At 34.2% G+C, this 14,971-nt stretch overlaps 1 protein-coding gene across 1 annotated transcript; it reads left to right on the forward strand.

The window, feature by feature from the left end:
- Nucleotides 1-8,734: 8,734 nt before the first annotated feature.
- Nucleotides 8,735-14,602, forward strand: LOC133337074 (CLIP domain-containing serine protease B8-like). The gene is made up of 4 exons (XM_061545340.1): nucleotides 8,735-9,278; nucleotides 13,743-13,839; nucleotides 13,914-14,212; nucleotides 14,274-14,602. The coding sequence occupies exons 1-4, from the start codon at nucleotides 8,735-8,737 to the stop codon at nucleotides 14,600-14,602; spliced, it is 1,269 nt and encodes a 422-aa protein (XP_061401324.1).
- Nucleotides 14,603-14,971: the final 369 nt, after the last annotated feature.

The following is a 14,971-nucleotide window of genomic DNA, read 5'->3' on the forward strand; positions in this document are numbered from 1 at the left end:
TTTTTTGTTATATACAAATTTTCATATATTATACCATTTTTTATACAAATAAAAAATATACAATTAAAAAAAATAATCAACGTACTGGTTGTTTTACTATCAAGGCGAGATGGTCAAACTAAATTCACATTTTCTAAAATAATGATTTTAAATCAATTTGTTGATCTATTTGTTATTGACAAGAAGGTACCTCTATAAAGGGTTTATTCCAAAAACTGTTCTAGTTCAGAACATGTGATAAGTCCTTTGTTATCCCTTAGGGACAAGAAATGTTGATATTGATGGAAATATTTATTTTGTAGTACTTAAATAATTATATACGAGTGTGTAAATTTGTATGCTGTCCTTCTGAATCGAAAGACCTCGATAAGTACTCTTGGCGGAAAACTAAATTGGTTTATTTGAAGTTATATATCTGCCGGTAAATACATTTTTAAACACAACCAAATTATGTTTCAAATAAATGTAGTTTAGTTCAGTTTGGACCTATTTTGTGGCAGTTATAGAGATTTGGAAATGACATTGTAATATTCCAACATGCGGTACGGACCTCTAGTAGTTTGGGTAGTATATGTGCAAATTATTGAGAAAATATTTCCCGCTATTTAGTTTACCGGAATCTACCTCTACGTAGGTACAGTCTTGGGGAATTATAAACCATATTCTCTATAATATCGCTCATTTGCTGCAAAACCGACATAAATCAAAAATTGTGATTTTTGAGTTAATAATGCAGAATTGTTGGCCATATCACCATATCTTTCACACACTGATTGAGAGGCTGTAGAAGTTTCTTTGTTCCTTGTAAGGTGTGAGTAAATTGAAAACCTAAAAAGGATCTTCTGCAAAATCTATTATTTTGATTTATGCCGGTCTCTCAGCAAACGTGCGATATAATCTTAAAGGTGTTGGCCAATTTTTAATTTCTAAACATCTTAGAAATCGTAAATGTCATCTATACTAATAAAAAAGTAAAGTAATTGATTGACTTAATGACGAAACGGCTGAAGCTAGAATTTTGAAATTTGGGGTCTCTCTTGGTCCAAAGGTGTCAGATAAGCCTGCGTTTTTGGAAATTCGTACCAGAACGGCACAAAAATTTCTAAAAAGAACTAAATGTGGTACATGTGGCGAACCGGTTGAGCTAGAACTCTTAAATTTGAGTGTAGAATAGCAAAGCGTTTTTTGGACATTGGAACCATAAGTATCCGAAAAGTACTAAAAAATACTAAATTTGGTATAATTTCGTAGCATGTGAATGGAATGCGAATTAAGGATGAGATATCAAGAAATGCTTTTGGAAAGAGTGTACTCATGTATACGAAAAGCACTAAACTGTACTACATTTGGTACGAAAAGTACTAAGTGATACTATATTTGGTACAATTATGATTATGGTGAACCGATATAGCTGTATCACTGAAATTTGAAAACAAAATTACTACTGTATTATAAAATTGAGATATGTTGGTAGTTTTGGAAATTCGTACGTATGTGTACTAAATATGGTACAATTTGAATTTTGGATGAAGTGTAGGGTTGGGGAATAGATGTAGTTGTTTTGAAAATTTGTACGTATTAGTTCTAAATGGTACTAAATTTGGATTTAGGTGAACCAACAGAGCTGGAATCCTAAAATTTGAAATTAAGATTAATTTTGGAGTGTAGAGTTGTGGTATGAGTGTAGTTTTAGAAATTCGTACTAATGTGTATTGAATGTACTAAAATTTCGAGTTAGTATCAGTGTTGGGGTGTCTACTAATTTCTACACAATAGTAACGTTAGAATCTTGAAATTGGGTAAAAAAATTTTCAGTGGATAGCATGATGTAGGTAGTAATGGAAATTTGTATGTGTAAATTTGACACAATTTGGATTTAGGTGAACCGATGGAGCTGGAATTCTGAAATTTGGAATTAAGATTTGGGAAGTTTTGGAAATTCGTACTTATGATTGTAGGTATGGGAATTTATACTAATGTGTACTAACTGGTACTAAATTCAGATTTGGGTGAACCTATATTTGAAATTTAGGATTTTTTGAATATAAGTATTACAAGAGTATAAAGGGTAATAAATCATATACAATTTAGTATAGAGATATAGATTTTTGTTGCGGTCAGAATTGGTGTGTAGTGTTGAGATATGGAGGTAGTTTTGAAAATACGTACTATAAGAAAATAATACACAAATGATTAGAATAAACCATGTCTCACCGTCAAATGAAGTCTCCATAGCGATTGGTAGTGCAAATGGGGTATATTGGTCCACGATTTAATATAACTCACATTTCAGTGTTTTAAAAATTCTTTCCCGCATATTTCAATCAATGTGGCTGAAATGTTGCATCTTTTGAAGGTTTAAGTCGTATTTTCTTTCCGAAATTCTTGTAATTTGGTATTCCTAGCTCTTGGAGGTTGGGAACCATCTATACCAGCAGTGGCAAAAATATGTCCCATGGACTGTCGGTGTATGTCAAATTTCCAATTGGAAAATGAAACAAATATATTAAAATTGACATTCATTTCCTTTTGTTTTCAAACACTGTACGAAAAAATAGCATATTTTCGGCAAAAATTAGTTCGGCACAAGTCGAAACAAGGCCTATATAAGGTCGGACAGCTGAGTATTAAGTTTATTCCCAGTAGAAAGTGTCTTGCAGACAACATTAACGAATCGTGCAAGACAATGGCAATTCCTTGAAGACACTTTGCAGACAACAATGTGAAATCGTTGACGAAATTTTCACACAAGTGTCGCAGTATTCATGCACGACAACTTGGGCGACAGGGTAAGCGAAACTGTCGTTGACGACAACTTCGGCGAGTAATCTCCCTACTTTTCGTTAACGACAGATTCACTTCCTGTCGTTTACACATCGTTGATGACTGTATACCTATTGTCACCAATGGAACCTTAATCCCCTCAGTGACCCTTAATCCGGGGACAATGACCTTTAATCCGGATTAAACCTTAATCCTCTCAGTTACCCTTAATCCGGGGTCAATGACCTTTAATCCGGTGTCAATGACCCTTAATCCCCTTAGTGAACCTTAATCCGAATTAAGCCCTAATCCCCTCAATGACCTTAATCCGGGATCAATGACCTTAATCCCCTCAGTGACTCTTAATCCCCTCAGTAACCCTTAATCCCCTCAGTGACCCTTAATCCCCTAAATACCCTTAATCCCCTCAATGACCCTTAATCCTTAATCCCCTCAGTGACCTTTAAACCGGGGTCAATGACCTTAATCCCCTTAGTGACCTTTAATCCCGAATATGCCATAATCCCCTCAATGACCTTAGTCCGGGGTCAATGACCCTTAATACGGATTAAGTCTTAATCCCCTCAGTAACCCTTAATCCGGGGTCAATGACCTTTAATCCGGGGTCAATGACCCTTAATCCGGGGTCAATGACCTTTAATCATTAATCCCCTCAATGACCTTAATCCCCTTAGTGGCCCTTAATCCGGATGAAGCCATAATCCCCTCAATGACCTCAATCCCCTCAATGACCTTAATCCGGGGTCAGTGGCCTTAATCCGGGGCAATGACCCTTAATCCGGATTAAGCCTTAATCCCCTCAGTAACCCTTATTCCGGGGTCAATGACCTTTAATCCGGGGTCAATGACCCTTAATCCTAATCCGGGTTAAGGGTTACTAAGGCGATTAAGGGTCATTGACCCCGGATTAAAGGTCATTGTCCCCGGACTATGGGTCACTGAGGGGATTAAGGGTCATTGACCCCGGATTAAAAGTCATTGACAACGGATTAAGGGTGACTGAGGGGATTAAGGCTTAATCCGGATTAAGGGTCATTGAGGGGATTAAGGGTCACTGAGGGGATTAAGGGTCATTGACCCCGGATTAAAAGTCATTGAGGGGATTAAGGCTTAATCCGGATTAAGGGTAATTGACCCTGGATTAAGGGTCACTGAGGGGATTAAGGGTCATTGAACCCGGATTAAGGGTCACTGAGGTGATTAAGGCTTAATCCGGATTAAGGTCATTGACCCCGGATTAAAGGTCATTGAGGGGGATTAAGGCTTAATCCGGATTAAGGGTCACTGAGGGGATTAAGGGTTATTAACCCCGGATTAAAGGTCATTGACCCCGGTTTAAGGGTCATTGCTCGGTAATAAATTAATTCGAGAATGCCGTATATAACCTTAATATATAAAGGAACTTAGTGATAAGTGAGTGACTGTGGGATCATCGCCCAGACGAAACGGCTGAAGCTAGAAGTATGAAATTTTGAGTACTTATGTGTATGATAAGTACTAAATTTGATACTATTTGCATAGTGTATAGAAATGGAGTCCTGAAAAGAGGAATTATGATTAGTTTTGGAGTAGAGGACTAAAAGTACAAAATTTCGTTCAAGTTGGATTTAGGTGAACAAATAGAGCTGGAGTCTTGAAATTGGGAATTAAAATGAAAGTTGGATTGTAGGATTGATGAGTTTAGGAAATTCGTACTTATGCGTACGAATGTACTAAATGTTACTAAATTTAGTACAAATTGGATTTTGGGTGAACGGATAGAGCTGAAAACCTGAAATTTGGAATTAAAATTACTGTTGAGGATTGTACTATAAAGACAGCTTTTGGAATTCATATTTATGTGTACGAATAGTACTAAATGGAAATAGATTTGGCACAATTTGCGTTTGAGTGAACGGAGAGATCTGGAAACCTAAAATTTGGATAATAGTTATTGTTGAAGTGTAGAATTGAGATATGAAAGTAAAGTACTTATCTGTGCTAAATGGTATTATATATGGTACAACTTGATTTTGTGCAAACGGATAGGCTGGACTTCAGAATTTTAGAATTAAAATTACTGTTGGAGTGTAGGTGTAGGAAATTCGTACTTATGGGAACAAAATGGTACTAAATATTTTATCATTTGTTTTTGTGTGAACAGATGGGGCTGGAATTCTGCAAATACTGTTGGAAGGTACTAAAGGTACTAAACTTGGTACAATTTCGATTTAATAGAAATGGAAACCGGATAGAAATGGAAAACTGAAATTTCAATTAAGTTTACTCTTAGAGAGCATGATTGAGGTAGTTAAGAACGAACAGAACTACATGGTTTCGATTTGAGTGAAAGGATAGACATGGAAAACCTAAATTTGGAATTAAAATTACAGGATTAAGGTATGGATTAAGGAATTTCGTACTAAATACTAAAACACTAGGTGGTACTAAATATGGTACATTTTGGTTTGTGAGAACGGACTGAGCGGCAATCCTAAAATTTTGAATTAAAATTACTGACAGAAGTGTAGGATTGAGACATTGAGGTAATCTTGAAAAGTCGTAATTATATGTACTAAATTTGATCAAATTTAAATTTGGCTGAACGGATGGAGATGGAAAAGTCATATATCGTGTAAGACAATGGCAATTCCTTGAAAACACTTTGCAGACTACAATGTGAAATCGTTGACGAAATTTTCACACAAGTGTCGCAGTATTTATGCACGACAACTTGGGCGACAGGGTAAGCGAAGTCGTCGTTGACGACAACTTCGGCGAATAATCTCCCTACGTTTCGTTAACGACAGATTCACTTCCTGTCGTTTGCACATTCGTTAATGACTGCATACCTATTGCCACCAATATTGTCGTCAATCATACTCACATACTCCATTTAAAATTCAAATAAAAATGTATTTTTTCATGAAAATTTTTTAGCATGAAATTTATTATATAACAAAAACATACCATATATTTACATAATATCATGTAATATAAATAAGCACATTGTCTGAGAAGTTAGCGTAATGATTATCTCCATTTTAACAACATCTGTAAAGAAACGACAAAATTAAAATGCATTGGAATATGAAACATCTTTCAGATATTACTTACAATATTTCACTAATTGCCATTTATTTGCCCCATCCTAAGAGTAAAACAATGCATTTAAATAATGATATAAATAGTTATATATTCTTTTAAACTTACCTATTTTAACCAAGATAGCACGTCTTCTTTATCTCAAATTTCTTATATATATATATATATATATATTTTCAGAAAGAATTTTCTATTTGTTTCTGTGAATATTTCATAGTACACTCGATTCAGACTATTTTTGTTTTGTTTTCATATTTCGAGAAGAACGACATATTCGACGACATATTATGTTTTTAGTCATGAATGACAATTCCATAAATTTCGTCAACGATTCGTTAACGAAATTGTCACGCAATAGAGTATATTCTACTGGGTTGTCAAATCATATTTTGAAAACAATACATACATACAAAATTATGTTAGACGTTAAAACGAAAATATTAATATTTTGTCAAAATTCAATTCAATTGTAATTTATATCGTCTTAGTGCAGCATATTTGGACTATTTCAAGATTTTAAAGAACATTTCCAAGTAAATTATCTTACAAAATTACAAATTGTGTTGTGTTTTTTATTTAAAGGCGAAAGAACTAGTTTTCGCCTCGGCAAAAAATTGACTTAAGTTTTCTCTATGAATTCGCTTACTGACCGACCCTATATAGACCTTGAGTCGAAATATATTAATGCTATAATAATATTATTGATATGGCGGGAGGGCAAAACAGAATCTATCTTTAAAGGGAAAATATATCATTAACAATCATATTTGCTGTTAGCACAAAATGTTTTTCTTCCTTACCAGTTGAAGTGAACAAATTTACAATATTTCTCATTATTGAAAGAAATACAAATTTGAAACAAATACAATCAAAAAATTTTATATATTAGTGTGGACAGCCCTGACCCATACAGAAAATTTTATATAGATTTGTGTTTTGATATAGCCCCCATATAAAGATCAAACATATTTTCGGTATTTTGATCGTAATAGGCGCATTAGTCTACAGAAGTGGATGTAACTTGATATTTCAGGTTCTTGAACTTTGAATAACAAGATACTGTGTCATTTGCATTGACACAACCCTTATATTGAGAATCCTCTCTTTTTTTGCATTTTGAAGATTTTAGCCGAGCGTTTTAAACCAAAGTAGATGTATTGTGCATATTCCTTTTGAATAATAAATTTGCAGATAATTTAAAAAATATATAGTCCCCACACACACGTTCTGAATTTTGAAGACGAGAAGTGAATATAATACGCAGATAACTCTGGTTTAATTGTTCATTTATAAATTTGAAAAGTTTTAGTTTTGTGTACGGGAAGACACATTTTTATTCGTTGCCAGATTTATTTTTCGTTCTATCCATTTTTAAATCAAAACACAACAACCCTCCTAAAAATATGCTATAAACTCCAACTGCATATCCATATTTCTGGGTCAAATGAAAGTGAAATCTCAATGCTGATCGCAACAAATGATCGATGAATCATTCAATGGTGTTCAGACATTAGTCGTGATGGCTGGTCTGCATTGCTGCATTCAAGTTTGCCAGTTCCTCATATACACAAGAGCAAGGATTGCATAACATTTGTAAGTTTGTGAGTACGTATAAGCTGGCATTGAGTTGTAAGCTGTTGCATGTTGCTGCCAGCTAAGTAAATGACCGGTTGTTCGGCAGTCAAGATGTAAAGCCGGCTGTGTGTGTGTGTTCGATGATAATTCGTGTGTACTTTTCCGTGATTGCATTTTTAACACTTCGATTCGAGTTTACTGTGGGTGAGCGGGTGTTCATGGAGAGGTGGCGTTTTTTTTCGGTTTTTTGTTTTGCTTTTTTATTCGCTTTTATTTTTTTACAAATCAACTGAGATCGCAAGGTGATCTTGAATTGGCATATTGCTGCTGTCAATATGGAGTTTACTTTTTGTTGTTGTCATCATCATCATCGTCGTCGTCGTTTAAATGTCTGTCACATAATTTGTGTTAAGGTGTTTGGTTTGGCACCTAACCAAACACAACATTGTGGTGATCAATTAAATTAATACACAATGGGTGAGGGAGTATTAAAATATAGACTCATCGGAGGTTGTCACAAGGAATCAAAATGGAACAAGGGATCTCCGGAACATTTATCGGCCAATAATTTATATTTGAAATAAGGATTATTTAATCTTGTCTAGGGAGGCCATATTTCCTGATCAAACGTTTGATATGCAATTCAAATAAATATCTCCCACTGTGTTCATTGATTTATTTTCTGTGCTGTTTTGTCTGTAACAAACACTTAAGGTCCAACTCCAATATTCATGCCGCTAACTGACTGACTGCCAGCCCGCCTGCTTGTGAGTAAGTATTTGTTTGCATTTGTTTTTGACATGGCTTAAAGCAGCGTCGACCCCGTGTGGGATTAACAGCTGTTGGCTCAGTCGTTTCTTTTGGCTCGCGATCGTCATAGTAAAACGGTACGTTGTCGCGTTATGTTGTCTCGGCGGTGAAGTGAATTTTAATTTTTGTCTTCGGTTTCATTTTCGTTTGTGTACGAACGCATCGATTGGCTGACAGGCAGCCGTAAAACAATAACAACAACAAAAATTAATCACAAGTGTTTTCAATTATTTGTGTCAATTGCAATTCAAAGCCATAAACGATCGTTTATTCGGTCGATCGTTTAACGGTTAATCAGCTGCACTTCCCCTTTCTTTCCGTTTGAAGGCACTGCGTGCGTGGTTTTTTACCAAACGTCGTCATGTTCCTTAAGTGTCATTATTTGGCAATATTGCTATTACTTGTAGTGGACTTAGTTGTAAATTGTCATTGTAGCGATAAATACCAAACGCCCGCGTTTTCGGATAATGAGGATGATCTAATGTCCTCAGCGTCACGTGTTGTCTATACAAATTCCGCTTCCTCGTTATCATCATCGTCAATCGTGGGCTCGGCTGCCGAAGAAGATGACAATCCCGGTCCAATATCTTGTGAAATACCAAATGAAGATAAACCGGGCATTTGTTTGAAAGTGAGTCAGTGTACGGCATATCTGCTAGTTCGTAATTCAACAAATTTGCCAGCAGAAAAAGTGAATTTCTTGAAAAAGGTGCAATGTGTTAGTAATATATCGTCTGTTGATGATAGTGACGAACATTTAGAACCTTTAGTTTGCTGCACAGCCAATGGCCAGGATTATCGTTATCCCAATTTACGTTTTACAAAATTCGAATATCGTCGCTTTCAGGATGCCACAGCGAGATTTAAAAAGAAGAAACTTAAACGTCGCATACAAACCGTCGAACCGGTAGAAGGTTTCAATTTATGGAATGAATGTGGTAAACAGGTGACACATCGTATATATGGTGGTGAAATAGCCGAACTGGATGAATTCCCATGGTTGGCGTTATTGGTTTATAATACAAGTGAGTGTGTTGATATTTTGAGTGTTAAAAAAATTTAATAAAAAACATTAACTCCATATAATGGATGAAGAAAATATAAACTTAGTGACTGCTGCTACATTTCCGAGACATTTAGTTAGGATCGATAAAAATACCCTATCCCTTTCAATATCTTATATCCGTTCGACATTTTGATCCATATAAAAGAATAACGGTTCTTAAACAAATTCGTTGTCCTTTATATTCATTCTTTAGACAAAATCGAAGTTAGTTAAAATATTTCTGCAATGTTTGTACCAAATTGGATTATTGATTCGCTTTAAATTAAATATATATAGTTTTTATAAATACGTAAACTTTGCATCTAAAAATACTATGATGCAAAGTTTATATTAAATGTTGGATACTATATCCACTTCGTATGAAAAATAGAAATGTATTCGGGAACTTCAAAAGCGTGGATTTATTTTGAAATAATAGAATTTCCGGAAGTAAAGAAGCGTGGATTTCTTAAATAATTTTTTTCGGGTATTATAGGATACGAGGATTTTTTTAAGAATACATTTTGTGGGTATTAAAAGAATCGTGAATTTTTTAAAGAATAATTTTCTGGAATTAAAAGAAACGTGGATTTGGTAAAGAATATTTTTTGAGAATTGGAAGTAGAATGGACATTTAAAGAATAACATTTCGTGAATTAAAAGAAGCGAAGACATTTTAAAGAATAATTTTTCGGTAATTAAAAGAAAAGTTGATTTTGTGAAGACTATTTTTTGGGATTAAAAGAAGCATCGATTTTTTAAGAATATTTTTCGGGGATTAAACAGTGCGTACATTTTTTAAAGAATAATTTTTCTGGGACTAACAAAAGTGTGGATGTTTAAAGAATATTTTTGGGGACTTATAAAAGCGTGAATTTTTAAAGAATAATTTTTGGGATTAAAAGATATTTTTCAGGGATTAAAAGATTAAATTTTTTAGAGATAATTTTTATGGGACTAACAGAAGAGTGGATTAAAAAAAAAACTTTTTTAAGGACTCAAGGGACTAAAAACATTAATTAGGAAATTTGACGTGAGAGAGGGTATCTGACGGACGATAAGTATGGCTGTTCTGATTATGATCCGTTAAAATTTGTCAGGTCAAATAGACGTACAATTATATTTTAAATTGATTGATTGGTACCATAATCATTGTTGCACTTTAAAATATTCCGCCAATCGTTACGAAATTCTGCAAAGTCTGAGTGAAATCCAAGTATTACACCTATAGTATACGGTGATGACCGGTTATTATATATGGGATCATCATATTGGATCGCTCTATATACATATCTATGATCCGAACAGCACAATAAAGTTGAATCTGACGACATTGCATCATTTTTATTTGAAGTACATTTTTCTTCTTAGAGGTGTGAATTAGAATATTTTGCACTTTTCATTAGTTTCAAGTATTTTGATGTATGTGTTCTAATATTGAAATATATTTTAGTATTATTAGAAGCGCATATATAGAGCACTGTTGCGAAAATTTGCAAAGGCTCGTCCGACTGCACTACTACGTTCACTTGTTAAAGGGGACCCCCATTCTCGGTGTCAACAAATTGTATTCAGTTTTTCGAATCCGAAATAAATCAAGAATGTCCCTACAAAATTTCAAGTGAAAATCTCAAGAACTCTTGAAGATATAGTCGATTTATTGTGTCAGCATCAAGTGACGGCTGAAGGGCTTCTCATACTTTATATGCGTTTTTCTCTAAACATTGATTTTGCGAATGGCGGTCACGATAACTCAAAAACTAATAACCCAATCGATTTCAATTTTTTGGACGTTTCTCTATGAGTGTATAGCTATCGTATGAACCAGGATAAAGCCAATCGGTGAAGATCTTCCTTATTTTTTAACTTAGTTGGTGGTCAAAAATAGGCGATTAATTCAAAGTTCCGCCATTTTGTTAATTGTTGTGCAAAGTCAATAATCATAGTTCATACGAGGGCCAGACATGTACTCTTTCTAACACAGTTGGAATTTTCGGATTCCTATGTTCCAGTGAGGAGTTATTATGCCCGCCATCAAAAATAAGGACTTTTCTTTGATCACTAAAAGCAACAACAAAAATTGTTTGTAAATTATTTTACTTCCTTTTTAAATCTTAAAAAATATTTATTTTGTTATTGAAAAAATAATACATTTTAAGGAACTAATTTTATAAAGAATATTTCTGACCCACCATAATGTATTTTTAATAATATATCCTTTTGGGACTATCAGAAGAGTTGGTCTTTAAAAAAGATGTGTTTTTAGGCATGTCTGACCGATGAACTCGAAACAGTTTACGGGCTACCGACTTTGCACTATAATGAACGGTTCATTCGTAAATCGACATGTGTCTAAAATGACGTGTGATTAAGTTTTTTTCAAATTGGTTCATTTTAGATATAACTTTTATACCTGTTCCTGGTTAATATCCCAAAAAACATATCATACCATTTGATGCTTTCCTTATCGGGTTTAAATGATAAAAAATCATTTGTACACTTGGAACTGCCATATTTCTAAATAATAAAATATTTTTAATGAAGATTTAATCGAACAATATGCAATTTTAACTTGTTTTCCTATATGACTCTATAGTCTAAATATTTTAAGGTTAAAAAAACTAAATATTTTTATCATGCAGTCAGCGGAAGTGCTTCTACATATTTTTTTAAATATGTTTTTTTTCATATAAACTGAACATTGAACTTCTGAGAACGTCATATGTTCTACATAATATTTAATTTATTTAACAAGTATTCGATCACACGTTAATTTTGGGAGAAGTAAAATATTTATGAAATATATATTATTTATACATATTTGTTTATCTCATCAACTTATTAAATATTTCCCTCATTGAAATATGACAAATATTTGTACATGTGCGCGTATGGTACATTGTTTTTCAAGTCAAGCGAAATAATTCCAAGGAAACAATGCATTAACAATCTGTCTTTTGATAAAAAAAATAATACTTTATAGTCGAAATGATAGAAAATATTTAAAAAATGATTTGACGTGTGTCGGTATTATACCGGGGGTTTGAATTTATACGGATGACATGTCAAAATATAGATCTATATATTTTCTCTAACGATGTTTTCCCCCTTCCAAATTATAGTAGCTCTTTTGAAAAATGAACCTTTATAGGGGGTGTGGTTAAAAAAAAAAAATGAAGTGGTATGTCCCATTTTCCGTCACATTTTTATAAGCAGTGTCCTATTTTACCGATGGCCTGCAAAACTTGCGTTCTGTTGGAAGTCGCTGTTCCATCCTATATCATAGACACTTGCTCATGTTGATAAATCAACTTGTCGTATTTACGGTTGTCGTTTATCACTGCTTACCAAAGCTCATCTTGACTAAGTTTTTCGGTCATTTGACTTTACAGATGATTCCTACATTGCGTTCGTCTTCTCGACACCAGAGGGATCCTTGTTAGGAAGCTTTTTTGTACTCGTCAAAGTTTTTTGCTGCTCTTCTGGAGACCTAATGCTTTTCGGCGCTTTCAAGAAGATCAGATTATCCTTGGGGACGGTATTGCGCTTTGCGATTTTGAGGTTAAGTCCCAGTTTTTTAGATCTGTAACTCTTCTTGGGAGCACCAAAATGTCAATGTGTTTATTCCAGCTTGTTAGATGATTGGTCTGCTGCATCCTGCGCTAGGTAATTGGGATGCCCTATATCGTTGGATAGAAACAACGCCTCCTGTGATTTGGTGCATTGGTTGGGGTCCTTGCTATTTAGTCTTGTCATTTTTTCTGGGTCGTACTTTTTCCTGTCATATTTACTTTATTAGAATGCCAGGGGGTTTCGGATGCATTTCATTCGAAGGGGGTATAAGCTCTCTTTTAAAAATTATCGAAAACAAATTTTAAAGGAGAATTCCACCACTGGAATTCGAACCCGACCCCATCCATCTGTAGTCTGGCATAATATCTACTACATTACGTCCCCTCTTTGGGGCCATATAAATGATTATTTTAAATAGTGAGCTTTGTAATATCCTTGTTCACTTCTTTGACCATAATATCTTATTGGTCGAGATTGTTTTACATCGATGGTTCTGAACTAAGATCTTGGATGTGTATTTGTGTGGACACCCTCACGAACGCAGGACGACTAAGGAGGCGACTCGTGGGAAGATCAACGACACCTACTGGCGACATCCCTCGGTTTTCGATTGAATGGCATGGACCTTATATTACGATACCTGCCGATTTAGGGTACTTCGAATATCTTGTCCATTTTGTTATTTACTCCAATGTGATGGAATATTGCGTTTGATTAAATAATAATAAGACACAATCCAACAATTTTCAGTGCAGGTCCGTTTTTTTTTTTTTTTTTTTTTAGCAACCCATTAACAGGACCGCACTTATTTTTACAACATTTATTGCATTTATTTAATCTAAATTTTATTTATTTGTGTATTCAATTTCAGATGAATATGGTTGCAGTGGAGCTCTGATCGATGATCGCCACGTTCTAACGGCGGCCCATTGCGTTTATGGCGAAGCCTATCGTGAGAAAAAGGGATTGTAAGCGGTATAGTTTAATGCCAAATTAAAGAGTCACTTCATCTAAATTTTGCAATGTTCATTTGATTTCGTAGAAAATATGTACGACTGGGTGAATTTAATGTCGGAACCGAACCCGATTGTATTGAGGAACCGAACTATTTGAGTTGTGCCGATGCTGCCATGGATATGAGTGTGGAAAAGATCACCGTGCATCCGGATTACAAAGATTATTCGTTTAATAAATTAAACGATATAGCAATTATACGATTGAAGAATCCGGTGTCTTTTACACATTTTGTTATGCCAATTTGTTTGCCCAACATAACCGAGGATAGTCCATTCGAAAGGGATCAAATGTTTTCGGTGTCTGGATGGGGGAGAACGGATTTTTGTAAGTAATTCTGGATTCAAATTAAATTAATTATTGATATGTTTTTTTGTTTCTTTCTTAGTTAATAAATATTTCGTGAATATTCCGAGTCCAATAAAGTTGAAGCTTCGCATACCTCTTATGCCTCGAGAAAATTGCACCAAAGTCTTGGATTTGTATGGCATACAATTGGGTCCAAAGCAGTTGTGTGCCGGTGGTGAACATGCCAAAGACACGTGTGCTGGTGACAGTGGTGGACCCCTAATGTTTTTCGATCGTAAACATTCTCGCTGGGTTGCCTATGGCATTGTTAGCTTTGGCTTTACGCAGTGTGGCCTAACCGGACATCCGGCCGTATACACAAATGTTGCCGACTACACAGAATGGATACGTAGAACAATCAAAGATTAGTGGGTAGGAAGAAAGTGTTTTCGTTTGTTAAAAATTTGTTTATTTAAAATACAAAAATATGTATAGTAATTTATAATTAATAATTTTATTTTTTAATAATTATTCTTTTATGTATTTCGTATTTATTTCCTAGTGTTTAATTTTATAAGTTATTTGTGCAAATTTTAAGAGATTCAAATTTTCAAGAGATTGTATGTAATGTAGTTTGGTGAATTCAATTTCGTATAAAAGTTGTAAATAATTTTAGAAAAAATATAATTAAGTTATTCTTTTGTAAATTTTTGTTTAAAGTCCATCTGTCTGTAGAAAAACATACAAAACCATCTAATTTGTAGAAAGAAAAAATAATAACAATAAATTAATGTCCAT

Source organism: Musca vetustissima, unplaced genomic scaffold (assembly GCF_032173495.1).
Source record: "Musca vetustissima isolate MV318-11 ecotype Yass unplaced genomic scaffold, APGP_CSIRO_Mvet_v1 utg58322, whole genome shotgun sequence".
NCBI lineage: Eukaryota > Metazoa > Arthropoda > Insecta > Diptera > Muscidae > Musca > Musca vetustissima.

What these genes read in the sequence shown, in the direction of transcription:
- LOC133337074 (XM_061545340.1), top strand. Translation starts at nt 8,735, where the DNA reads ATGTCCTCAGCGTCACGTGTTGTCTATACAAATTCCGCTTCCTCGTTA. An exon ending in GTTATTGGTTTATAATACAA is followed by an intron (nt 9,279 to 13,742) that starts GTGAGTGTGTTG and finishes ATTCAATTTCAG; the next exon opens with ATGAATATGGTTGCAGTGGA. An exon ending in TATCGTGAGAAAAAGGGATT is followed by an intron (nt 13,840 to 13,913) that starts GTAAGCGGTATA and finishes TTGATTTCGTAG; the next exon opens with AAAATATGTACGACTGGGTG.